This window comes from Bactrocera tryoni, chromosome 2, assembly GCF_016617805.1.
Source record: "Bactrocera tryoni isolate S06 chromosome 2, CSIRO_BtryS06_freeze2, whole genome shotgun sequence".
NCBI classification, from domain to species: domain Eukaryota; kingdom Metazoa; phylum Arthropoda; class Insecta; order Diptera; family Tephritidae; genus Bactrocera; species Bactrocera tryoni.
In genome coordinates, this window is record NC_052500.1 from 73,127,574 (window position 1) to 73,155,544 (window position 27,971).

The following is a 27,971-nucleotide window of genomic DNA, read 5'->3' on the forward strand; positions in this document are numbered from 1 at the left end:
TGCAGATCCAATTGAATTCTTTGGATAATTGATAAGAGGTGCACTTGGGAAGACAGGTTCGCCGATGATATGACTACCGAGATATTTTGACCTTAGGCTTTTGAAAGCTAGACAATGGAGGATTACCTACAGGTGTTCACCTCACCCTGCTCCATACAACTTTGACAGTTATAGTAAGCCTAATACCTTTAACTCGAGTTTGTGCCAGGCGTCTTTGAAACAATTCTTCATAGTATATTTCCACAAATTTTTTCACAGCTTTTAATGACTTTCTTATTAGCCAACAAAGTCACAACACATCTGTCCCTCCTGTTTTTCAATTTAATTTATTATTTCAAATTTCAGAGGCCGTCCAGCTCATTTACATTTGGGCGACAGCGCATCATCCGAAGTTGTTGAGGATCCCGAACACTATGATGATCATGTGATCGTACAACTGTCGGCGAGCGTACAAGACGGCACACGCTGTCGAACGGGCAGTCTCGATATGTGCATACAGGGTAAATGCCAGGTGAGTGAGAATTAATAAAAATTCTAAGACTTACATATCTTTGTGAAGTCAGTTAATGCAAAAAAGTTATTAAATTAGCGCTGCGTGCAAAATTTTGAAAGTTTAAATGAAAAACCAATTTCGGCATCAAGTGAAATGTGAAGCGTTTGAATAATTTGGAGAACGCAAATTGGTTGACTCTTATTGCTAGGGTAACTAAAATTATTGACAGCGACAACGGCAACGATAATGGACACGAACAAAACATGGTGGCGTGTTTTTTATAATTTCAAGCCAAATTCTTTGTGATATGATATCAAAATTTGGTTTTGTAGTGCTCGCCTTTTTTTAATTTTACGTTATTTTTCTTACTTTTCTGGCTGTGCTGTTCTTCCATTGTCAATAAAAAGGCTACACAATTTTCGAAAAGTTATAGCTTCCCGCAACTGCATTATAACAAGCATACAATTTTATTGACATTTAAATCCAAGTTGTGTGGTAACACGACAAGAGGCTTCTATTGACTAAAGTTACGAGCGTTGAAATCATTTTATTGTTAGTGTTTAAGAATTTTTATTTTCAATCTACTTTTGTTGTTGTTATTGCTTTTATTTTGCTGTTTGTTCTACTTTTATTTAGTTTCTATATGTTTTCTATCCACGGTCGTACATACTCGTTTGTGTCTGGTAAACTTACTCACGCTCCACTGAACTCATAGGGGTGACTAGTACAGACTAATAAACAGACATAAAGGAGACTAGCAAGGCTCATAAAATAAATCTTTCTAATATTTCGCATTGTTGTAAAGGAATACTAGCATGAGTTCGTAGGCAAACAAATAAATCATTCGTAGCCACAAAAGCCCCAACTCCACGAATGAAGCTCTGCCTGGCAGTCAACATTACATACAAAACCAACCAACCACTAAGCATTCATTTATTTGTTCTCCCCAGCAAATGTAAGGTGTATGTGAAATATGTGTTCCTGGAGTGTCTTTTGAATGGCAATAAAGCACTTTAAGGGGCCTTTCGTGAGATTTCATATTTACTGCCACATATTTCTTCGCACATCACATTGTTGACGAAAAACGAAACAAAATAAAATAAAAGTATTATTATAATATATATATAAGAGGAGAATATGTCTATATGTTCCTTTGCAATTTTACATAATGTTTCTCATGTTCATTTGAGCTGAATTATGATATTATTGTTGCATGATTTTATCGTAGATGTTTCCTGTTTAGATCTTGCTAAGTAGTCTTGCCTCTTTTATAATAATTATATCCGGGATTTTTTGGCTATGTTTGCAGTAAAAATTAGTATATTATCAGTCTTGGCTACCGAGTAAGGATGCTAGAAAGAGTATCATCTTATTATCGGCACAACATATTTATTTATTCTTCCTCGATTCCAAGCCATTGAGTGATCAGTGATACGACTTTTTCAGCCCACCCCAAAAAAACGTTTTAGAATTTGTAAAAATTACCAGAAGTCACACAGAGTCAATAAAGTGAATACGGTGGTTGCGGCACGATATTTATTGAAAATTTAGTGAAAAACTCACGAAGAATCAATGCAGTATGCGACAGTGCATTATCGTGGTGCAAAAACCAAGAGTTGTCGGCTTATAATTCCAGTCCCTTTTTAGGAATAGCCTTGCGCCGGTTTGGCCGGTCGGAAGAAATTCAGAGTGCACTAGATCTCTCTAATCGAAGAAAACTGTCAACATAGCTTTAACTTTTGACCTGCTTGACATGATTTTTCTGGCTTCGACTCACTTTTTCCACCAAATTTGGCCGAATGATTGTACGCTTCCGAATTGCAAGCATAGATGCAAGACTCAGCGCTATGATACGTTTCATGACATTTTCATAGTCGAAAAGCATTGCTTAACAGACGTTAACGCGACGCTGTTTTTCGAAAAAATTGAGTGATTTTGGAACCAATCGTGCTTTCACTTTTCTTCAGCTCAAATGATCTCTCTGAATGGTTTTCACAGACTCTTCCGATATTCTAACGATAACAATTAGATCTCTAACTAAAAATCGTCGATTGTCAAGCACCAATTACTCTATTTTATTGGCTTGGTAATCATCAGTTGCTGTAGATGACCGCCCTGGACTTGGATCGTCATCAACGCTTTCTCGACCATCTTTGAATAATTTATATTAATCAAAAACACTTGAACTCCCTCTGGTATCGCAAAGGACCAAAACTGGTCTATGCGTGGCTTATTGACCTATTAGATTAACCTAACCTTTCTTGAATAATTTCACTCATCGTAAAAATCGCCGAATGCACTTTTTGTACTTCAGAAAGACAAGCGTATACTAAACACTAATGACTATTTGACTCAGATGTTTTTGACAGTGATACCAACCTGGAAAGAAAATATTTTGGCGCAAAATCTTAATTAAAAAGTCCTGTTTAAAGACATCGTAAGTGATTTGTGAGAACTCCAAATACTCTGTCCGAAGCTGCACGTGCTCGCAGTTGAGCCATCAGGAACGATTTGCGTGGCACTAGAGGTGAGGCGAAAATGGGTTTGGGTTTGCTGTGAATTGAAAAGTTATGAGTTGGAGAACCTGATTTCAGAATGAAATTTCCATTTGTACACGTTATAATTATATAAATAAAGTAACCAATAATTTTTTTATTTCCACCTTTACTGCTACTACTCACTTCCCATGGAAAACTTTTTGATTTGATGAGATACCTTCTCTAGTTACTTACCCTCGTATTTGTATATTCCTTACCATATTGTTCTATTCTTAAAAGTTATTGCTATCTGGAAACTCAATTATATTCTCACTCTCCTTTCAGCGCGTCGGCTGTGACTTAAAAATCGGTTCGACGAAAAAGATCGACAGCTGTGGCGTTTGTGGTGGAGACAGCAGCTCCTGTTCGCAGCCACTTTACTATTGGGAGACAGCGCCAACAACACAATGTTCGGTGACATGTGGCGGAGGTAAGTCCAAGTATAGAGGAACCAGTAAAATCAATAATATTATTACAATAAACATTCATATGTGCCGTATATGTATGTACATATGTATAATAGCTTGAATTGTGCCAAAAAGACGCCACTTACGAAAATATCAAGACAATAGAGTGTTTGCCTTACATATAAACAAATTCGAATGCATCACATTATTGGGACAACATTCGTGCGGGCTCTACCGTAGGACTTGATTTGGCACCATTCCACTGAAGAAAGTGCTAGTAACCAGAATTTTAACAAACAAATTGCACACAGCTAGCAAAATTTGTTCGCATATGGTGCTTCAGTTATTTTTAGTAACGTTGTAGCGTTGTTGTGAATATCGGTGAATAACCCGGAGTTGAAGGAAACTCCCTTAAGTGATACATTACCGTACAGCGCGCTCAAATCGCTCGCTAGAAGTTGGCAGTAGCGCCAATTCAGCACTCGCGTGTCGTCGTTCAGTTTGTAATCCTCAACAGCGTCATCAGCCTCACAGCCATCCCCCAACAAACGCATTGATTGCCCACCTGCTGATAAAAGTTCGAATGCAAATTTCGCATGTCAAATTTATTTCCTTTTCTTTTGTTTCATACATACGCCTTTGGGCCCGTATTCCCACTTGACATAGGTACGCACATATTTCACGTACATTTTAGCTTCTCAACTGCGTGCTCCGTGCCATTTTGACATTGTGCCGATTTGTTTTGAGTAACAAATCACTGTGACACATATTTCAAGTACGCGTTCGCTCCACTTTTATTTTGTTACGAGTTTCGCATTCTTTCGTGGAGGGAGTGCACCATACAGGCGATTCGCTGAGTAGGTATGAGGCACATACTAAGCTTTTGGTGAAATTTCCGCTCGGTGTGGAGTATGAGTGAATGTACTTGTATATTCAAATATTGGAAGTTGTGACTTATCACGTAATTGTGTTTTGACTACACTCCATATCTGCGACATAATCGAGTGAATGTGACTCATTATCATATATGCCTTCACATGGTTTCAAAATGTAACACATGATATTTACCATAAACAAATATATGTATAGGTTTCTAGAATTTAGGTTATGACATTGAGGATTATATTACATTATCTCAGAGAAAATTAAAACACAGAAGAAGCAAATTATTCCAAAAAGCACTAGTTAGTAGAGACCTAATATATTTTGGACAAATTTAATGCTCTTGAGTATCTTCTAGTTGATGGTCTTGATTTCTATGCGTCGACCTATGCTCTCTTCGCATGGTTTGAAGTTGCTTTCAAAAGTAAATCAGGAAAAAACAGAGATTTAAGCGGGTATACCTGACATTTTTAACTAGCTTAATTCATTAAAATTATTCTTCTTCTTTACTGAGTCATCGTCAATGCCCAAATAGCAGGACGGAGATGACGAGTGACTTGTAGAATTTGGTCTTCGGTCGTCGAGAGAGTACTTTACTTCTCAATTGCCTGCTCAGTCCGCAGTAGCACTAGTTGGCAAGTTTTATTCTGCGTTGGATTTCGGAGTTGATGTTGTTGTTAGGGTTAACGCTGATCCCAAGATAGATTAAATTATCTACGACTTCGAAGTTATGACAGTCAAGAGTGATGTGGGAGCCAAGTCACGAATGCGATGACTGTTTTTTTGGTGACAGGAGATTTTTCGTCTTGTCCTCGTTCACAATCAAACTCATAGGCTTCGCTTTCTTATCCAGTTTTTTTGAAAGCAGAACTAACGGCGCATTTGTTGAGGCCAATGATATCAATAATATCAGCGTACGCCAGCAGCTGTACACTCTTATAAATGATTGTTCCTTCTATATTTACCCAAATATCTGTCTGAAATTTCACTTGACATCTTCCCGATTCTGACGGATTTGTGGATTGAACAGAGCACACTTAGATTCCAAAAGTCGGGCAGGCTTTCATTCGACCATATCTGATGCATGAACCTTGTCAGTTCTTTGCCGCCGTATTTGAACAGCGCGGACGGTAATCCATCGGCCTCTGACGCTTGTTCTTTAGGTGGATAATTGGTGTTCGAACCTCATAGTCGGGCAATGGAACATCTATTCCATCGCAAATCAGCGATATGTTGAAGAACTTCGCTGTGATGCGATTGTGGCTAGACGTTCATCCACCGGGGTGAATAAATTTACTTTACTTTTACGACGACATAAACACATTGGAAATGGGCACCTTCCCAATTTAGGGTCGGACATTCCAAGTTCATTCCATTAAAGCATAGTCCCTATTACGTTTGCTGTGGTCGTCATCAGTGGCTCGCAGCCGCACCTCGGGAGCAATTAGACTTCAGCGATCTCTTAAACCGCATACCTCGGAGTGTTTCTGCTTCTTCCTCTCTTTTAGATGTGACCCCAGGCAGCATACGGGTTGGCTACGGTATCTTCTTCTTCTTCTTAATTGGCGTAGACACCGCTTACGCGATTATAGCCGAGTTAACAACAGCGCGCCAGTCGTTTCTCCTTTTCGCTACGTGGCGCCAATTGGATATTCCAAGCGTAGCCAGGTCCTTCTCCACTTGGTCCTTCCAACGGAGTGGAGGTCTTCCTCTTCCTCTGTTTCCCCCGGCGGGTACAGCGTCGAATACTTTCAGAGCTGGAGTGTTTTCGTCCATTCGGACAACATGACCTAGCCAGCGTAGCCGCTGTCTTTTAATTCGCTGAACTATGTCAATGTCGTCGAATATCTCATACAGCTCATCGTTCCATCGAATGCGGTATTCGCCGTGGCCAACGCGCAAAGGACCATAAATCTTTCGCAGAACTTTTCTCTCGAAAACTCGCAACGTCGACTCATGAGTTGTTGACATCGTCCAAGCCTCTGCACCATATAGCAGGACGGGAATTATGAGCGACTTATAGAGTTTGGCTTTTGTTCGTCGAGAGAGCACTTTACTTTTCAATTGCCTACTCAGTCCGAAGTAGCACCTGTTGGCAAGAGCAATCCTGCGTTGGATTTCCAGGCTGACATTGTTGGTGGTGTTAATACTGGTTCCTAAATAGACGAAATTATCTACAACTTCAAAGTTATGACTGTCAACAGTGACGTTAGTGCCAAGTCGCGAGTGCGACGACTGTTTGTTTGATGACAGGAGATATTTCGTCTTGCCCTCGTTCACTGCCAGACCCATTTGTTTTGCTTCCTTGTCTAGTCTGGAGAAAGCAGAACTAACGGCGCGGGTGTTAAGGCCGATGATATCAATATCATAAGCATACGCCAGCAGCTGTACACTCTTATAAAAGATAGTACCTTCTCTACTAAGTTCTGCAGCTCGAACTATTTTCTCCAGAAGCAGGTTGAAAAAGTCACACGATAGGGAATCGCCTTGTCTGAAACCTCGTTTGGTATCGAACGGCTCGGAGAGGTCCTTCCCGATTCTGACGGAGCTCTTCGTGTTGCTCAACGTCAGTTTACACAGCCGTATTAGTTTTGCGGGGATACCAAATTCAGACATCGCGGCATAGAGGCAGCTCCTTTTCGTGCTGTCGAAAGCAGCTTTGAAATCGACGAAGAGGTGGTGTGTGTCGATTCTCCTTTCACGGGTCTTTTCCAAGATTTGGCGCATGGTGAATATCTGGTCGGTTGTTGATTTTCCAGGTCCGAAGCCACACTGATAAGGTCCAATCAGTTTGTTGACGGTGGGCTTTAATCTTTCACACAATACGCTCGATAGAACCTTATATGCGATGTTGAGGAGGCTAATACCACGGTAGTTGGCGCAGATTGTGGGGTCTCCTTTTTTATGGATTGGGCATAGCACACTTAAATTCCAATCGTTGGGCATGCTTTCGTCCGACCATATTTTACAAAGAAGCTGATGCATGCTCCTTATCAGTTCTTCGCCGCCGTGTTTGAATAGCTCGGCCGGTAATCCGTCGGCCCCAGCCGCTTTGTTGTTCTTCAGGCGGGTAATTGCTATTCGAACTTCTTCATGGTCGGGCAATGGGACGTCTGCTCCATCGTCATCGATTGGGGAATCGGGTTCAACTTCTCCTGGCGTTGTGCATTCTCTGCCATTCAGCAGGCTGGAGAAGTGTTCCCTCCATAATTTAAGTATGCTCTGGGCATCGGTCAATAGTTCACCTTTGGGGGTTCTACAAGAGTATGCTCCGGTCTTGAAACCTTCTGTAAGCCGCCGCATTTTTTCGTAGAATTTTCGAGCATTACCCCTGTCGGCCAGCTTATCAAGCTCTTAATACTCACGCATTTCGGCCTCTTTCTTTTTCTGTCTGCAGATGCGTCTCGCTTCCCTCTCCAATTCTCGGTATCTATCCCATCCCGCACGTGTAGTGGTCGATCGTAACGTTGCGAGGTAGGCAGCCTGTTTTCTCTCCGCTGCGACACGGCACTCCTCGTCGTACCAGTTGTTCTTTTGCACTTTCCGAAAACCAAGGGTTTCGGATGCAGCTGTACGTAAGGAGTTTGAAATGCCGTCCCACAGTTCCCTTATACCGTGTTGTTGATGAGTGCTCTCAGAGAGCAGGAGTGCAAGCCGAGTAGAAAAACGTTTGGCAGTCTGTTGTGATTGCAGCTTTTCGACGTCGAACCTTCCTTGTGTTTGTTGGCGTGCGTTTTTTGCTGCACAGAGGCGGGTGCGAATCTTGGCTGCAACAAGATAGTGGTCCGAGTCGATGTTAGGGCCTCGGAGCGCACGCACATCTAAAACACTGGAGACGTGTCTTCCGTCTATCACAACATGATCGATCTGGTTGGTAGTTTTTCGATCCGGAGACAGCCAGGTAGCTTGATGAATTTTTTTGTGCTGGAATCTAGTGCTACAGATAACCATATTTCGGGCCCCGGCGAAGTCGATCAGCCTCAACCCATTTGGGGATGTTTCCTCGTGGAGGCTGAATTTACCGACCGTAGTTGCCAAAGATACCTTCTTTGCCCACCCTGGCGTTAAAGTCGCCAAGCATGATTTTGACATCGTGGCGGGGGCATCTCTCATAAGTGCGTTCCAAGCACTCATAAAGGCATCTTTGGTCACATCGTCCTTTTCTCATCCGTCGGAGCGTGGGCGCAGATCAGCGATATGTTGAAGAACCTCGCTTTGATGCGATTGTAGCTGACGTTCATTCACCGAGTGAATGATAGTACTCGGCGACGGAGTCTCTCTCCCACCACGAATCCCACACCAAACTTGCGCTCCTTTATATGGCCACTGTAGTAAGTGCCAAAAGGACCTACTCGCCTCCGTTCTTGTCCCGTCCATCGCATTTCTTGGACGGCGGTGATGTCAGCCTTTGTTTTCACGAGGACATCAATCAGCTGGGCAGCGGCACCTTCCCAATTATGAGACCGGACATTCCAGGTGCATGCCCTCAATTCGTAGTCCTTATTTCATTTGCCATGGTCGTTATCAAAAGGGGGTTTCTCATCCGAGGCTGTTTGTCGCTTTTCATTGGGATAGGCTTTTTACGTGGCGGGTCCCAAACCCAGCGCACAACCCTATGCAGGGGATGTTTCGCCTTCTCACTTTAGCTCACCTTCGAACGGATGTTCTTAGGCTACCCAGAGGATACTTGGTCAAAGACCGGAAGTCGTGAGCTGCTTGAGTCATATGTAAAAGAATCGTTTCTGGCCACTCCCAAGTGAATGGCGATCAGAGAACTTTCCTCACTTGCGTGAACTTCTACACATGACCCCATACGCTACGGTATCTTACACAAGGGTTACTGACGTTTCCCGGGTGCGCGGCTAGGACTTAAGAGTTGGAACTGGAATTGATTATAGTCCTACTATTGTAACTGCTTATCTAGAAGCATAACAATACTCCATTACACCCTATGTATTCACTTTAATTACAGGTTTGAAAAATTAAGTTTAGATTGTAATTTAAAAAATTAAAACAAGCCGGATTGCATTTTGGTTTCAGATACAATTTTTTATTTAGCGAAAGCCTGTTCCAAGATAGACGACAGATATAGGCTCCAAAACCATCCAGTTGCTTAGGAAAGTTGTAGAGGAGGTACAAATATTACTAAATCCTCAAAAAGAATGTACATAGTGGCAGCTAGACGGCCAGGTCAATACCGCAAATACTCAAAAGTAGTAGCTGTTTCATCACCATAATCATGATCCTACGCGGCCAACTCAAAGAGTATAATAGACCCATATATTGGTATAATTCGTTGATCGCCTTAATCGATAGTCTCCATAAAATAATGTTTTCACGACTCAGTGCAATTAATATTGACTTCAGGTAGCAGAAAGCCGCGAATCGTACGTTTCCAGAACTCATTATTGACGGCAAAGCTGACACCATCTTAACAAAAAATTCCAATTAACACACATCATAATCTTAAGTTCCAACTAATAATGCCCTCGACATAAAAACTATATGAGGAAGTAATATTTTCCCTTTAGAAATGTATCTGGAGTGTGGGGATTACATGATTATCTACTATACAAAATGCTAACTTGAACATAATTTATTCACTTAAAGACGTCCGCTCATATACTATGTATAAAGAAAAAATGATTAATAGCAATCACATTCATACAGACCAAAAAAAAGTGCTACTAAATAATTCAAATATGTGATAAATGAAGTTTTCAAGTTGTTCATATTTGCTTGACAATCAAAGTATTAGGGAGTAATTAAAAATAATTACCGACTAGGTCATGAAGGCCCTTCGAAAGACAAATATAATAGCTATATATGTACACATATGTACATCTTTTACTATATAAATACATATGTACGTAAGCAAACATTATAAACGAAAGCTATTAAATGAAAATACCGACAACTTGTCGCAAACATTGATGAAACTTCATCATTTATTCATTTACTATTTTCAACTGTAATTGTAACAACAACTCTAAATCGATTGTAAGTCGTCTGTAATTGATTTCACCATAAAGCAAATCAATCATTTCTTCCAGCGAACTGATTGTTACACGTCATTTATAAGTTAGTGTGCCTGGCAAGTACCCACAATGGTCAAATAAATTTCTTCAGAAGGGGCTTAAAGGGACTTACGCACGAATATCAAATGTTTTCAAGAATACTTAATTGGTGGTGATTAAAGGAAGAAAGACCGGGTGCTAAAGATCTATTAAGCGGCACGCAATAAGCGCAGAACTCTGAAGGACAGAAATACTTGTAAACAAACACTTAACTAAAAGTTGAAGTAGCTAAGCAATGTAGTAACAGTTAATGAATGTGTGTATATAAGTACTTTCATTTTGTGGGTTGCCTATTTCATGGCGCTTGTTATATTTCTTGTCTGCTGTTCGCTACATTCTTTATGTGGCACGACTTTTTCAGATATATGAAATTTGCGTGAGGAGGTTTTACAAATATACACATGACGTGCATACACATAAAAGCTTTTCTTTTTGCAATCCTCACGAGGATACTACGTTTATAAAAATAAAAAATATGTAATATTTTTATAAGTATGTGTTTTTATATAATATATGGTTTGTTTATAAGTACCTCCTATCACTTCTTACAATTTCCCTCCCCATAAATTTATGATATAATATACAGGGTCCGACACTCGGAGTGTAACCAACATCATAACGTTCGCGCAGTTGTCGCACTGAAATCAGCTGTTTATAAATTTGCTGAATAACAGTTCATAGTATTGTTCACAAGTGTACAAAAGCGTTTTTACAAAAGTGAACGCAAAAAAAGTGATCAGCGATGGAATTCAAACGTAATAGTGCGATTGCTTTATATTTAGCTGGAAAATCACAGCCAGCAATTATTCGTGAACTCAAACACCTTAATGTGAATAAAGTTTTTGTTTATCGCACCATCACTCGTTACAATGATACTGGTAAGATCCCAAAACGCTTTGGAAAGTGAAGAAGCGACTTGAGAGAGTGAAGCAGTTGCTTCGCTTGGCCGAAAGCGGTCAAATTCCGAACATTGTGTTTTTTGACGAAAAAATTTTTCCAATTGAGCAATTCTCAAAACGATAGGGTTTACTTGACAGACCGTTCATACAAGAATATAAGTCATCGGTTGGCCACCAGGAGGCAGCATCCGCCACAAATAATGGTTTGGGCCGCTGTTACCGCAGATGGGCGCTCTCCAATTGTTTTCATCGAGCCTGGTGTCAAAGTAAATGCGGCATATTATCGGAAAAGTGTTCTGAAGGCTGCTTTGAAGCCGTGAGCAAACAAACATTTCGGTCGCAAACCATGGACGTTTCAACAAAGCGCGAGTGAACCAAAAATGGCTGAAAAAAACGATCCGAACTTCATTACGACCACACAATGACTCTCGAATTCACCAGATGCGAATCCAATGGATTATTCTCTCTGGGCCATTTTAGAGAGCAATGTCCGAAATAAAAAGTACACTAGTCTCGAGATGCTGAAGAAAGCCATTGTCCGTGAGTGGGCCAAAATACCGGCAAGTCACATTCGGGTAGCTTGCGATTCGTTTTTTGACCGTCTCAAGGCCATAGTTAAGTCAAAAGGTGGTCATATCGAGCAAAAGTGAATTGGTCCTGAATTAATGATTATTTTCACACATTTTGTACTTTAAGATAAATAAAAAATAATTTTCCAAACCGAATTTATGGCTTTTGTAATTGGTAACACTTCGAGTGCCGGACCATGTATATATGTATATATTGTATTAACAGAAAACACCAAATTGTACTATGGAGGGCCCTTAGGAAAAATGGAACACAACTCTCTCTCAAGGACAGGACCAAGTAGCTTCGGGTAGTCTTGGCCAGCAAACTACTGTGGAAGCACAATATAGAAGAAAGTTTGAGAAAGGATAGCAATGCTTTATATGCGTGTAGGCAGATGCTCGGCACATCCTTGGGGAACTTACCTTTAAGAATAACTCCTCTGGCTCTTGAACTGGTACTAAACCTGCCACCTATTGACCTCTCCGCTGAAAACTGAGGAGAAAACTCGGCGGGGCGACTACTGGCTGCAGGAAAATTTACATGTAAACCTTCGGGCACAGCTCGTAACGCATTTCGGTTGGAAGTGCTTTGGGAAGCAGGGCAGCAGTGGAAGGAGTTGACAGAAGAAATGAAGTTGCTACTTCTACTGGGTGCCAGGTGACAAAGATATCGAAGGCAATGAAATAGTGGACGAGAATGGTGTACGGCTAACACCCAAAAATTTGATCAACATTATGAAACCCATGCATTGTCTATTCGACCATCTGAACAGAAGCATAATAAATAAAATCAAAACCCAATAGAACTAGCTATCTGGGTGCAAACCTGCATTAGTCATGTGCAAACCAGTAGATCAGAAGTACACAAAATTCCTGTTGGCACTCGATAGAAGACATTGTAGGAACATAATCGGAATACTAACTGGTTGCTGTCTGGTAGCAGCATACGTCTGCAGAATGGGGTTGACAGATCGAGAAAACGCAGGAAATTTCTGGAACAAGGCACCAGGGAAACAGTGACGCATCTCTTGTGCACTTGTCCCGCATTGACAAGACAATCGATAGTGAAGCCGCAGAGTATGTTAAAATTCGCGTCAAGCGCAGGCATTCTTAAGGAAGGACTTCTCATGGAAGTAGTAACTGAACTCCATCTGGTATAGCAAAGGACCAAAACTGGTCTATGCGCGGCTCATTGGCCAACCAGACTAACCTAACACAACCTTTATATATACGTTTATATCCTTACAACTACTTGACAATCAACATCAATCGATTTGTCGTTTGTCCACCTACTTTTTTATATGGTATACCTTCCTTGCTACGCTTAACGCAATTTGTCAATTCCCCTCGCGCATTCTCATTTCCCTTAGACGCCATCAATAACAATTCCACCTTACCTACCAAAATCCTATAATGATAGCGCTGAAATCACGCTAATAAGATAGGAAATTTATTTGTTTCCTTCGAGACTGTCAACCGCATTCCTCTCTTTTCAGCATGCTATAAGCTATGTATTTGGCTTTATGCCACTTTATGTCTCTGTTTTGGTTTTTACAAGCTCTAACTAATCCCTTGGATATACCATTGAAGCATAAAAAGCCAATGGGAGCCTGATTTGGTGATTGTTGCCTGAGGAAATGCGTAAATGTTTGTTGTTGTAATTTGTGTTTACTTTAAAAGTTATGTACACTGATAAATGGCGTGTGACTGTGTTATTCGATTTTTAAATATAACAAAATATTTTAAATACGAATAATGTTTTAGATTTATTTGTACTTGATGTATATTGGCACTATTCGGACTGCCTTCAAATGCATATATCTAAGTGTATGAGTTGTACGACTCATTGAGCAAAATTAACTGAACTTGGAAAATTCGGATAAAAAAAATTTAAATATAAAACTTTTCTGTCAGATATAGTTAACCAATATATAACCATTATATAACCAAAACTCAAAATTTGTTTGAATTATATCGTTTTTCCTTCGCCTGTAAACTTATGAAAGTGAGGTTACATTATTTTGCATTTTAGGTGACGAAATAGTCCGATAAGACAAACGCAGCAATAGAAAACCTATCTGCGTATATCTGTTATTATTTTTGTACTTCAATTTTCTCTTTAAGTCTATCGAGGTATTCAAAATATTTCTCTGTTTTTGACACTCAGTTACCTCTGCCTAAATGAACTTATTTGCGTAGAAAAAGGAAAATTATTGAAATTCGCTTATTGATTGCAATTTGAATCATATAATTGTCAATCAAAATTTAAATGCGTCGAAATCTGAAATTTATTTCTAATTCTATTCTATTGTGGGCGGTGGTACCCAATAATTCAATATTGACGATGACAGACGCGTGCTGTTCCGCGAATGCCACACAGTCTGTAGGCTGCTTGCAGCGTGTACTTGACAAGTCTGGAGCACTCATGTACATATGTACCTACATAGCATATACTTCTATACAGTACAACCATCGTCTCATAGAAGCACTTTCATGTTGCTTCAACTGAGCTTCTGCTCTGTGGGGAACGCGTGAAGGCACTTCTTTTCTTCACAGTAAAAGTTCGCCTGCTTCGATGTTGGGTACCACAGACGTTCCCATTATCTTTTTACTTTTCTTCCCCACGGCGCCGTAGCAACGCAGCCACTTAAACTCTGCACTGACTTTTCATCCCTTCGTGTCGCCTGTGGCTTTCTCCGTGTTTGAGTTTTTAAGTCTTCTTTTTGGAGTCGTTTCGCCACCGCTACGCCCTTCTTCTGCTCATTTCCATCAGCGTCACTTTCACTTATTCTGTCCTTTTGGCGATTGTATCTATTATCGATTTTATATTTTCATTGATAAAAATGACTCTTGGTGGGCTTATCTTACCCGTTATATATACCACTTTGTTTCCTTCCAGTTCACATTTCACAAATTTCTTATATTTTATTTTTTATTTCATGCCTTTTCTGTTGACTAATTTTATTTTATTTGTATTTCATTCACTCTCTCTCACTCTCTCCTATTTATTTCGCACGCAGGCTATAAGATGTCTCAACCGTTGTGTCGAAATCGTGTCACCGGCGTAGAAGTCGAGGACTCCATGTGCGGTCCCCAACGGCCGGAACCGTCAGTGCTGCTCTGTAACACACACACCTGCCCACCAAGGTAAGTTTGTGGTATTTAGTTGTCATTGGCTCCATTAGCTTTTATCTTCTATTGGTGTCAGCCTTATCCTTTCGATTCGTGCTTGCCTCTTTTGCCTTATCTTGTGTCTACTATCTTTAGAAGTTTAACTGTTTGATATTCTTTAAAAAAGAAAAACTTAGTTTTAAAGTTCGTTCGGAAAAGTTTACAGTGCCTGAAGAAATTAAATATTTTATTATTGAAAATTGTAGCATTTAAAACAAACCAACAAATTGATTGCAAGTAATACTTATATAAGAATAAATACAATTACGTACTAAAGTATTGATACGGTGGTTGCCTTTTTTACAGTATTTCAGGAATCGAAAACAAATAAAAACTTTCCTAATTTCAAAATATTCTCCATTAAGATCTATACACTTTTGCATGCGCCTGAAGCAGTTATCAAAGACCTTTTGCCACTCTCATTGAGACACCTGCAAAACATGCCTTTTGAACGCATCAATCGCCTATTCAGGGTCGAAAAACATTAACGTATTCACTTACTTTTTACGAACCGTAATAAGAAGAAGTAATTCGGTGTCAAGTCAGGATGATGACTTCGATGACTCATCATTTCAAAGTTTTGAGGGCTAAAAAAGGCAGTTGTTTCAGTCGCGTTGTCGTGATGGAGAGAAATCCGTTTTTCGCGTAATCGACGTGCTTCATACGCGAAAACCTTTGTTGAATTCGGCTTATCTTGAAACACCCATTCAGGCGCATACTTTCAGACGATCTGTCAAGACTTCACAGACGCGTTTCAAAGCAATTTTTTTAACACTTCTCTCGATTTATCGACAGGTGCCTTTTTGTATGATTCACACAGTCAAATTTCATGCAATATATACATATATGTATGTGTGCTGGTTCCACTACTGCCTATAGCAGTCTCTATCTCAAGATAGATCACATGACGGCAATATTACTTGGCGCACAGCATCAATAGTTTCCGGAAAAAAAACTGATTTTAGAGGACCTTCACAAAATTCGTTTTGCGGTAATCTACAACCTCGATTGAGGCCAACATACCATCGATAAACACTAGTCGTTGATGGAGTCTCATAGTCCAAAATTTAATGATATTCATCGATGCACTCTTGATGAATTAATCCTTGTCGAAAGTTGTACAAAAATAATCGATTAGCGATTTAATTCCATTTTTTGGTCGAAAAGAATACTTTAAGTTACTGTAAAAAAAAGTATGTAAGTCAAAAGGTTTTGAGTATCTCTAGGGTTACCAAATCAAGAAATATAAAACCAAGTTTTTTGGGGTGATTTATAGGTTTTGTCACAATATTATATATTATAATAGTTGTCTTGGTACAACTTGATAACTACGAGAGATTAGTTTACATTTTATTCTCCTAAAACTTAATTAGACCTTTACCATTTAATTTAATTTTTCCGCCCATCAAATTAGGTCACTACTAAATTCTCAAAACAAAAACGTTGCATGTAAACTTCGACTTCCAATAGCGTTAGCTCAAAATGTTTACATTTTTAGTGCTGGACATTCCTTCCGACTTTCTGCCATTCTTTCCGTTCCATTTTTATGTTATTTCTTCGCGGTCTTAATACTTCACATTCATTCTGTCCTTGGCCACATTGTGAATATGCGTTAAATGGACTTTTTGTATGTTCACTTAATTTACTGTTAACGCGTCACCACCAACAGCGCTTGAAACTGCTGGCGCCTTCAACCCGCACACTCACCAACAACATCACAACTTTAGCTAAAGTTTTATGAGTCGACTTGTTTTTCTTCGCAATTTCGTGGCTCGTTTGCATATAAACTGAATAAAAGAAATTGTTTTGGTGAGCGGCAAGAGCAACAGCAACATTGGATATTGGTTATTAGCTGTATGAGAACTCAGATCTGTAGTGGTCTCAATCATCGATCGATCCAAATTATATACTTCATAAAACTAATGAAGTCCAGTTATCCAACCAAAAAAAAGTTTCAAGCCATTCTTCTAATTTTATTGAATATTCAAAATAAAAGGCAGCTAAAACTTTTTATTAAAATATACTAAATCAGGTATGTAGCTTTTCATCTGTTGGAGTACATTCTCGCCGTGTCGTTAAGATCCCGAACCGAAGATATGGGAGCTCCAGCCACTAATTTCAACTTAGATGGTTAAACGCCACGAAAGGCGTTTTGGATTATGAATGTCTTGCTTGTTTTTTGTTGAAGTCCTATAAATATCTGAGTACTTAACTGACTTTTCTCTTATCTTAATTTTTACGCTAACAATTTAGTTAAAATTTAAAAGAAATTATTCTTTAAATTGCCCTAATTACGAGTTGAGCTTGTACCATAATGTTCCAGTAAATGCTTACCTCCTACCCCCATGAGTGGTACCTTTTATAAAAAGAAATAAACTATTTGCTTTCACTTCGTTTTTATTTCTCTTCAGGTGGATCACTGATGACTGGAGTCCATGCAGTCGCCTCTGTGGACCTGGCTACCGTGAGCGCATGGTGGTGTGTGCGGAGGAGAATAATGGCATCAAGACAACGGTAAGCGCAAATTGAGTAATAAAATAGCAACAGCAAGCAAGCGACTGAACAAGCAAAAAATTTACGCAGAAAAAAGACTAAATATTATTCATACCCAGCTTCGCGCTTCTTTTCCTTCATTCAATTGAGTTTATTGCTTTGCAACTTTCCATTTCGGTCGCTTTGAAGACTATCAAAAAACGCTTCCAGCTCTCTTGTGTGCGCAGGTGGAAGCGTGTCAAGCAGCCCGTCCGCCATTATATTAATAATTGCTACTAAACGTTTATCCTTCCCTTTTCTTTTCTGGAGTGGGTTGGTATTTTGCTTTTGTTGTTCTGCGGTAACTTCTAATTTCGTGAAACTTTCACCCACCATCGGCGGTTTTCTTTTATAATTTACACTATTATTTCGTGTTCTTTGTTTTTGTATTATTCTTTCATCGTGTCCATCATTACAGGTGCTGGATGTGACGTGTCGTGCGCCAAAGCCAGCCACACAGGAACCGTGCATGATAGAGAAGTGCCCAACGTGGGAGGTGGAAGAATGGACTGGAGTGAGTATGCTCAGTATTATAAAATGTAGCGTGTGCACGCTTTCATGATAGAGTTGAAAGCATTAAAGCTTGTGTTGTTAACACTTTTTGCTTCTTCAGTTTTTTTTGGGTTGTTTTGGGTGATTTATGAAGTTTGCCAGTTTTCACATTTTTAAGCAACCAACTTGACTTTTATGTCGAGAAATTTTTATTTGCGACCCTTTGCGCATTAATGAGTGTGAACCTTTCATTTGCACGTGATTTCCGCTTGTGATGTTATTCTGGGTAAAAGTATTTAGCAAACTCAAATGGTGGTAATTTGGGTGGCTGCAAAAGGCTAATAATTTGGAAAATTATACATTTTAAAAAGGAATAATAAATACTTCACGGTTTATGGTATACATAGATCATACTGTTAGTGGATATAGTATGCCACGTTAGCATGAATATTAAAGAATTATCTAGATTATGGGAATCAAGTGAACTAAGAATTGATCGAATGGCTTCATATGAAATTTTTTTCGGATTGTTTTTAATAGTTTAGTCGCAGTGGACTTCGCAGTCCACAGTGATTGGTCACAATGCTAGTTGCTAAGTGAAAACATACTGCCTACCTCACAACGTTACAATTGACCACAACAGTTGTGGGATGGGATAAATACCGAAAGTTGAAGAAGAAGCGAGACCCATTTGCAGACAAAAAATGAGACAGGTCCAAATGTGTGAATACGAAGAGCTTGACAAGCTGGCCGACAGGGTCAATAGACGAAACTAACGACTAACAGAAGCTTTCAAAGTCAAGTCACCTGAATGTACGAAAACACTCCAACTTTGAGTTCGATGTAGAATCCGACGGGGACTTGTAGAACACCCAGAGGTTATCTAGTGACTGATGCACGGAGCATAATAAAATTATGAAGGGAACAAGTCCAGCTTTCTGAATGGCAGTGAAAGCATAACACCAGGAGATAGTGAACTCGATTCCCCAATCGATGACGATGGAGTAGACATTCCATTGTCTGACCATGAAGTAGTTCGAATTACAATAAGCTGTCTTAAGAGCAACGAAGCTGTGTGGGCCATTGGATTGCCTGCCTTTCAAATATGGCGGCTAAGAACTGATAAGGAGCATGCAGCTACTTTGTAGAATATGGTCGGACGATTCGAATTTCATCCACAAAAAAGGGAACCCCACAATCTGCGCCAACGACCGTAGGATAGCCGTACTGTGTAAAAGATTAAGGCCCACCATCAACAACCATTGGACGTTATCAGTCTGGCTTTAGACCTGGAAAATCAACAACTGGACAGACATTCACCATGCGCCAAAATTATACAAGTCAGTCCTCATCGAAGGCCTGCAGAGGCATGGACGATGACAACAGCTGATGAGTCGACGTTACGAGTTTTCGAAAGAAAGGTTCAGCGGAAGATTTATGGTCCTTTGCGCATTGGCAACGGCGAATACCACATTCGATGGAACGATGAGCTGTACGAGATATACGACAGCATTGACATAGTTCAGCGAATTAAGAGACAGCGGCTATAAGAAGATATATGCAATTCAATTCATAAAGATGAATAAAGCCTTAGCAAACTTTAATTATAAGATCTCAAAGTTAAATTAAGCTTTTATATCTCCATGAAGCAATTATACTAAGCGATATTAGGTTCACATGCTGACGACTGCAGTGCAGAATATGCAACATTTTGTATGAAAATATTTTAAGACTCTTGTCTAAGCACCCCTTACATGCCGAAACATCTTGCCTGTCATTACGCCCCCTTCAAAAAGTTCACTTGCTCTCGGCAAACAGCCAACGCATCTCATTCGACAGGTATCCTGAGGGCAGGCTGAGAGTGTTTATGTTAAATATTTGCCGGTATCTTATATCGTAATTGCACTCGAGCTGAAATGCAACTGAAAAGTCTCGAAAAGCAACAACAACATCGACATCATTTAACTACAGCATGATGAAGATGACTCACTGACTGACTATGACGGGCTTCTAAAAAGCAGCCTTACGCTGTCTGCCTACGCTAACTTACCAGTCTACAGGACGCACTTGTTGAAACGCAGCGAATTGCTGCCTCGTCTCATATTCTCTTAATCCACCTACCTGTATATACACATATTCTAAGTATCATCACACCCACTCCAACAATTTCACTAAGCCTTTCTATTTTACTACACTTTTGCGTCTAAGCCTAAGTAGTGCACATTTGTTGAGATGAACTAAAGTTAGCAGCTTGAAAGGGTTATTTCGCATAAAACTCCTGGGACGAAGCATGCGAACGCATAATCAACTTCATTGAAAGTTTGTAAATCCGGCATGAGCACTCGTTTATGACTCGATGTGCTCCAAAATATTTTTATCAACATAAGCACATACTTATGTAATAGCATAAGGCACTAGATGAGTACGTACGTCCAGGCGATTCACTTTCCGTGGCATACACGTATCCGCAACCGGCAAATTGTCACATGTTTCTACATGGGTTGCCTTTCATATTTCGAGATTAGAGAACAAAACTAAATTTTAATCATTAAAAACCGTTTTATTGTTTTTCAAAATATTCTCTATTAAGATCTATGTCTATACTGTTGCATGCGTTTGAATCAATTTCCTAAGCATTTTGCATCAACCGTCTTAGGTGTAGAAATGAAAAGAAGTCATTCTGTTCCAAAGTAAAGACTATGCAGTGAATGAAATCCGTCTTGGACTTATCTATGACCGCCATTGAATTCACCATACCATCGATAAATACTGGCCTTTGATGGAGCTTCATTGCCAAAAACTGAATTAAAGTCATCGATACACTGCTGTGTAGATATGTAGAAAGTTGTGAAAAATAATCGCTGAAAAATGTTCACGTTTGGCCGAGATGCATATTTGAAGTTACTGTAAGCAACATAAATACCGTTCGTTTGTCAAAAAGGTCTGAATATATATAACATAAAAAATATCAAGCTCTACGATAAAGTTGTAAGTTGCTAGATTCCAACACTGGTTTTGCTAAATCGCGAAATATAAAAGGCAACCTACGTAACGTCACATCATCCTCATCGCTGGATAATTTATTTATAGACACAGCAGTAAAAAACTTAATATTTGCATGCATAACATGGTTTAGCGTATGAATATAATATATAACTATTTTGCGTGCGCTCGAGAAGGCTTTAGGATTGTTGCTGCAAAGGGTTGCCATCATTTATGGATTGAAAGCTTCATTCAAATTTATTGTCATTAAAAAAGTTTATATCATATTTTGCCAGATGTTTGGTTAGACTCGCATCGATATGCTGTGGTTTTTCCCTAAAATGTGCTATCATTGTCTCTGGAATTGTATATACATATGCAGGAAAAAATGTTCTACATGAATTTCAAATAGATTACTGGAGTCGCGATTGCTGGCGATTTTGTTTACTACAGAATTTAATAGACATTATTTGAAAACTTATCTTAATGGAAGAGGTTCCAACACAAAATACTTTAGATTTCATTGTTGGCTTTAATATTCGCTTTCCAAGAGAACTTCTCCTACAAGCTTACAACAAATAACCAAAACTTGTTCGAAACCTGATTGCCCTTCTCTAATACTAATTAGTCATTGAGCAATCCTTTCAGCTCAGAAGTTACTTCAGTAACCGCTGTGCGAGCTGGTGAACTGAGAGATTTCAGTACTAAATGGCTTTTCGAAAGCTTTAGTTAAAATGAGAGACACATTGTTAGGTAATCCATTCATTTGACTTTTTTTAGGCAAAATGAAATTAAATTGAATTATAATACATTCTTTTATTTATGTATAAATTGTGTGCTAAATTATTATAAAATGTATTTAATATTATTAAAAAAAATAGTCTAAATACTGTATTAAGAATATTTTAAAACTTTTTTCTAAACGATATGGCAACCCTTCGTATTTGTTTAATTTTTTGTACAAATGGGACGGCGATTCTCCTCAGAGTTTGTGATTATGAAGCTTCTGAGCTTTGCTTATGTTTAGGCAGCATTACTGTACATTTATGTATATATGTAAATCTCATATGTAATAAATGTGTAATATATATGCATTTAAGACTCTTAATAACACACAAAAATATGAGCATCCTCTTTATATGCCTTTTTAGCATTTATGGTGGTGCTCACCACACCCACTTATTTTAAGTGGCATATGTAAATAGTTTAAAATAAGCCAAGTAACAGTAGGACCTTTATGGCTACACTCCCAGACATATACGAGGGGGGTTCAATAAGTTAATAGTCTTACTGCCTGATGGCGCCACTATCACCAGAGATATGTTCCATCCTGTTCTATCGGCAGGATAAGTAAAAACTATTTGCACGGTGTAATTATATGACTCTTCAATCTACTTCTGGAGAAAATAATTCGAGCTGTAGAACTAAACAGTGAAAATGCCATCTTCTATAAGAGTGTACAGCTGCTTGCGTTAGTTCTGCTTTCTCCAGAATGGATAAGGCAGCGAACCAACTGAGTCTGGCATATCTCTTGACAACGAGTACTACTTGAGAAGCAAAGTCCCCTCTCGACGAACAAAAACAAAACTCTATAAGTCACTCATTATTGCCCTACTGCTATATGGTGCAGAGGCATGGACGATAATAAACTCTGATGAGTTGACGTTACGAGTCTTCGATAGAAAAGTTCTGCGGAAGATTTATGGTCCTTTGCGCGTTGGCCACGGCGAATATCACGTTCGATGGAACGATGAGCTGTATGAGATATACCACGACATTGACATAGTTCAACGAATTAAAAGACAGCGGCTACGTTGGCTAGGTCATGTCGTCCGAATGGACGAAAATACTCCAGCTCTGAAAGTATTCGACGCAGCACCCGCAGGGGGAAGCAGAGTAAGAGGAAGACCACCACTTCGTTGGAAAAACCAAATGGAGAAGGATCTGGCTTCGCTTGGAATCTCCATTGTTGGCGCCACCTTGCGAAAAGGAGAAACGACTGGCGCGCTGTTGTGTCTCGGCTATAACCGCGTAAGCGGTTTCTACGCCAGTAAAGAAGAAGAATTATGGATAAAACGGTCATATGTCGGTACGCGAAAATATGGCGATCAGTGAACGGATAAATACTGAAAAAATGGTCTCAATTTGTGAAAAAAGTACTTTTCCGCTATGAGGCTGCACCACATTACACTCCTTCGTCGCCATGGCCACGTTGGTCGAACTGCTCCTATTCAAATTTTTAATTTCATAGCCTAATGTGAACTGGTGCTGTTGAGACTAGACCAGGTACAACCTCGTTTTGTTTCTAAACGGCACTAGCCAAGCAAGAAATTTGGGAAGCCTACTTGGACGACCTCCAAAAGTCATAATCAAGCTAACCAGCTTAAAGAAATTGAGGCATTAATAGCTCGAAAGAAGACTGTAAAGTTAAAACGCCAATTTTTTCAAAAAATTTCTCTGTTCTGTTGTAGCTTACGTGCATATCATTCCGCCCTCGTAAATACTTTCAGTTTATCATCCTTGGCATAATAAATTGTTACCCACATATACTAATAGGCTACCCTTGTGCACTTTTTTCTTTTTACTGTCATCTTCATTTTTGTTGTTCTTTTACCGAATTTGCATAAAGCTTAGACTTTTTCACTTCTCCAGCCGTAATTATATACACACTGCACCAATTATATTTTTTATGCAAATTTTAATTCCAAACACGTTTAAATAATTCATAATTCCTTATCGTTTTTGTCATTTTCTTTTATCTCACTTGTGGTGGTTCAACCAAAAAACAAAAAAAATAACAACTCCTCTCCGTATGGTATATGAATATGATTCAACCATGCAACTGAACTATTCCAAAATGCCCTGCGGCTTACATACCCATAAATGTTTGTGTGTGGGTTTGTCTTTGGTACCTCACACACAGTGTTCAGTAACTTGTGGGCAGGGCTTGCAGATGCGTGGAGTGGAATGCAAATCGGCCGACGGCAGACACAGCGCCAAATGCGACCCACTTACGAAGCCCGCATCGGTGCAGCAATGCTCAACAGGGATCTCATGTGACAACGGCGGCGGTACGATTATACTCGGCAGCAGCGGACCTCTCGCATCGGTGAGTAGTCAACATATTAAAAAATTAAATAAAACATCAGGAAATGCACAGAGCATTAAGTAATTAAAATCGGAAATAAACATTTAAATAGGGAACAAGGCATACATATATGTAAGCAGTATAAAAAACGCCAGCAAACAGACACTTTTTCTATAAAAAATAATCAACTTTCTTTTTCCAGTCGGATGATGCGGATGTCGATGAGGACGATGAAGAGGATGACGACGACTCGGCAGATGTAGATGATGTTGAAGAGGGCGCAGATGATCCCAGTGATGTTCGCAATGGCGATGCCGGCTTGGTGACATATCATGATGAGTCTGCACCACAGTACGCACATCGCTCGGTCAGTCATCTGCATCATGAAGAACCCCAGCAGCCACGTGCCGAACGGCTTACTGGTGGCAGTGGCGGTTATGATTATCGCAGTAATTCGGAACCAGAGTCAGAGGTGCCTGCTGGTGATCCAAGGTAAGTGGAAATATCTCTTAAATGGGTCAAAAGTCTTATCTGCTTTTAGATACTATATAATTTTATTGATTTCGGAAAGACATGTCAGAGCTCATACTGAGTTTATGATAACTTTTCGAAGCCCTTTTACTATTATCTTTAACTGTTATTTATTATTGGTATAGATTTTTCTCATGGTCTTGGTGATTGTCTTGGTCTTGGTCTTGGTCTTGGTCTGGGTCTTGGTCTTGGTCTTGGTCTTGGTCTTGGTCTTGGTCTTGGTCTTGGTCTTGGTCTTGGTCTTGGTCTTGGTCTTGGTCTTGGTCTTGGTCTTGGTCTTGGTCTTGGGCTTGGTATTTCAAGCACCAACCTGGAGTCTGTTTGGTCTGTAACTACCTTATATTCCGCCTCACTTCATTACTCGTTGAAGAAATTACTTAAAAATTAACTTAACTAGTAAAAAAATTGAAATATTTTCTTTCAACTCCAAACAGTTTCAAGCAGATACATTTCCGATGTGCGCTGCTGACATTAACAACAACTCACTTCAGTCTAAGCTTTTTGTTACTGCAAATTAGACGACTTCGTCTGCTTCATTATAAACATATATATAGTATGCATTACCCCAAAGTTGACGTACTTATACTGGATTACATAGTTGTCACCTAGGGATTTCTTTTTGCTAATCACCTTCTAGCATTTTCTCCACCCCAATGTCAGCTTCGTCTGTCTCTACTGTCTGCTGACAAGATTTTGTTGTTTACAAAACGTTCGTAGGTAAAACGCATGCTTAGCTCCGTTCAGTGCAACATTCCCCACCATTCCGTTTTAATATAGCTTTATTCTGTTACATAATCGGTATTAAAGTCTACTTGACTCACCAGAAGTGGCCGTGTTACGCATGCATAGATGTCTCTACGGTCTTCTACTTCCACTTCATTTCATCGCCACAGACCTGCAGACATTTCATCGTTTAATCACTTGTGCGTTAGTTAACATTCTTTAGTTTGTCACATCTATAGAAATAAATTCTATGAAGTAGACAGTAGAAGCAGGTAAAGAATTCTATATATACATATGTATATGTGTATTTGAGTATGTTGAATACACTCATTTATATGCGTGAGGTTATTTCTTATACTTACTTAACAGAAAATTAGCTTTCTTCCGTATACTTGGATATTTATTTAGATCCATGTGTAGGTGTATGTAATGCCTGTATGTGTATACATACATATATATAATTTCTTTGGTATATACTCGTATCTTAGGCCAATATATCACCCATATTATTGTGCTTCTTTTTATTGCTTTTCTAACCGAGGTCCTCATCGCAATGAAGGTATTTTTGCCATCCGCAAGCTTTAAGAAGTCTGCTAGCGCCTTAATGATTTATATCAGTCTCATTTTTATATAAGCAACTCCCTCAAAGGTTTGATATTTGCTGCGGAGTAGTAGTTCGGAGTTTTGCTTTAGTCTGGAATAGGTCTCGAGTGGATTCGTGCTTTACGTTTACTGAATTGCCAGAACTGAGTTAATAAGGCGAATACGGTGGTTGCGGCACGATATCGGTTGAAAATTTGGTGAAAAACTCACGAAGAATCAATGCACTTTGCAATGTGGTGCAAAAACCACGAGTTGTCGGAGTCTTTTTACGAATAGCTTCGCGCAATCGACGCATAATATTCAAATAGTATTCTTGCTTACAGTTCGGTTGGTCGGAAGGAATGCGGAGTGCAACACACCTCGATGATCGTAGAAAACTGTCAACATAACCTTGATTTTTGACTTTTTTTTGACATGGCTTTTTCGGCTTCGGCTCACCGTTGCTACGATATTCGGCCGATTGATCATCTGTTTTCGGGTCGTAAGCATAGGTACTACACTAATCGCCAGTAATAATATGTTTCATGACATCCTGTTAGTCGGAATGCATTGTTTCACAGACTTGTAACTGAACTTGTAACCAATCATGCTTTGACTTTTCTTGGACGCAAATGATCTTTCAAAATGGTTTTCGCCTTTAGTAGTCTACGTTGACATGTTGATCATTAGTTGATGTTGATTTCCGTCCTGGACGTGATTTTAGACGTGGTTCGTAGTTCTCGACCACCAATCAAAAACACTTGCTCGCGACAAACAATCATCACTGAAGACCATTTTTAACGTTTCGCCACCAGAAATTCGATTCCTCATACAAAATTTAATAAGAACTTAGGTTAGTCTGGTAGGCCATTAAAATACGCATACCAGTTTTGGTCCTTTGTGATCCCAGGTGGAGTTCACTAATTAAGTCCAAGAAGTAGTCATCCTTTAGAATGTCTGGGCTTGACACGAATTTCAACAGACTCTGTAGCCTCACTATCGGTACCTCTTCCTAGGGGATTTCAGGTGCTTATAGCTTATAGTTAGCTAAAGATTTCGATTATAAATCAGTCGAATTCTAACAACTTTCAAAGATAAACTTTATTCCAATGAACTTAGAACTCGTCGCTCTCTTTTTCGAAAGAATAGTCGTACATACGAAGCTAATCTCTCAATTCAGGATGATATAAATAAAGTAGCTATCTCAATAACTACAATAGAAATCTCGAACATTATCACACTAATAAGTTAAATACAAACTAATAGCCTTACATTTTTTCGAAAATCATATCTTGAAATTCTTCATGAGGGGGATTTTTGATGGTTTCTCGAGCTTTATGAAAATATCGTAAAGAAAAAGTACTACTCTCAATGCTGCTTTGGGTACACTATATAATGAATTAAATGTTTTATTTCTGTTACAGTTCGAACGGGGATTAGTTAAATCAGAAACATACCTAGAATAATTTCCGCTCGCATGTAAGGAAATCGTGAAGATTTGTATATAGGATAACATCTGAATGCAAAGTATTATAAAAGAACCACGCAAAAGATACATTGAAATACTCGACATCTGATTGACATAACTATTTTACGGCACTCAACTCTACTCGAATTTCTCAACTACCAAAGAGTTTCTCAACTACTAAAGAGTTTTTTCACTTAGTCCACTTTCCATTTTCACAACAATTTTATTTCTCTTTGTTTTTACGACTGTTAGGGAATTTCGTGCCACCGACTCAGAATACACTCAATTTTATGAACAAACGGTGAAACATTTTCATTGCACTTTCAACATAAGAGGAAATTCGAGAAGTAATAACACAGAAATTATAGGTAGTTTGTGCAACACCCCGAACACCACAGGCAAAGCAATAAATTCTAGCGAAAACATGGAGCAGAAGAGTGACGCTTGTCGATGACGGCGAGAGTTATCGCATTTGCTTGATGACAGTGTGGTAAACAGGTTAGTGAATTGCGGTGGGTAAACATTAAATGACCGCTTA

The 27,971-nt window shown here is 39.3% G+C and overlaps 1 protein-coding gene across 4 annotated transcripts in view; it reads left to right on the forward strand.

Annotated features, from left to right (window-relative positions):
* LOC120769457 (protein madd-4) overlaps nt 1-27,971 on the forward strand; it is a 73,422-nt gene that overhangs the window by 3,082 nt on the left and 42,369 nt on the right. For all 4 annotated transcript variants that reach the window (XM_040096464.1, XM_040096465.1, XM_040096466.1 and 1 more), the window contains exons 3-9: nt 346-511; nt 3,316-3,460; nt 14,885-15,011; nt 17,447-17,549; nt 17,986-18,081; nt 23,965-24,150; nt 24,332-24,621. In XM_040096464.1, the coding sequence (XP_039952398.1) occupies nt 346-511; nt 3,316-3,460; nt 14,885-15,011; nt 17,447-17,549; nt 17,986-18,081; nt 23,965-24,150; nt 24,332-24,621 (1,113 nt within the window). The remainder of the gene's footprint in view (nt 1-345; nt 512-3,315; nt 3,461-14,884; nt 15,012-17,446; nt 17,550-17,985; nt 18,082-23,964; nt 24,151-24,331; nt 24,622-27,971) is intronic.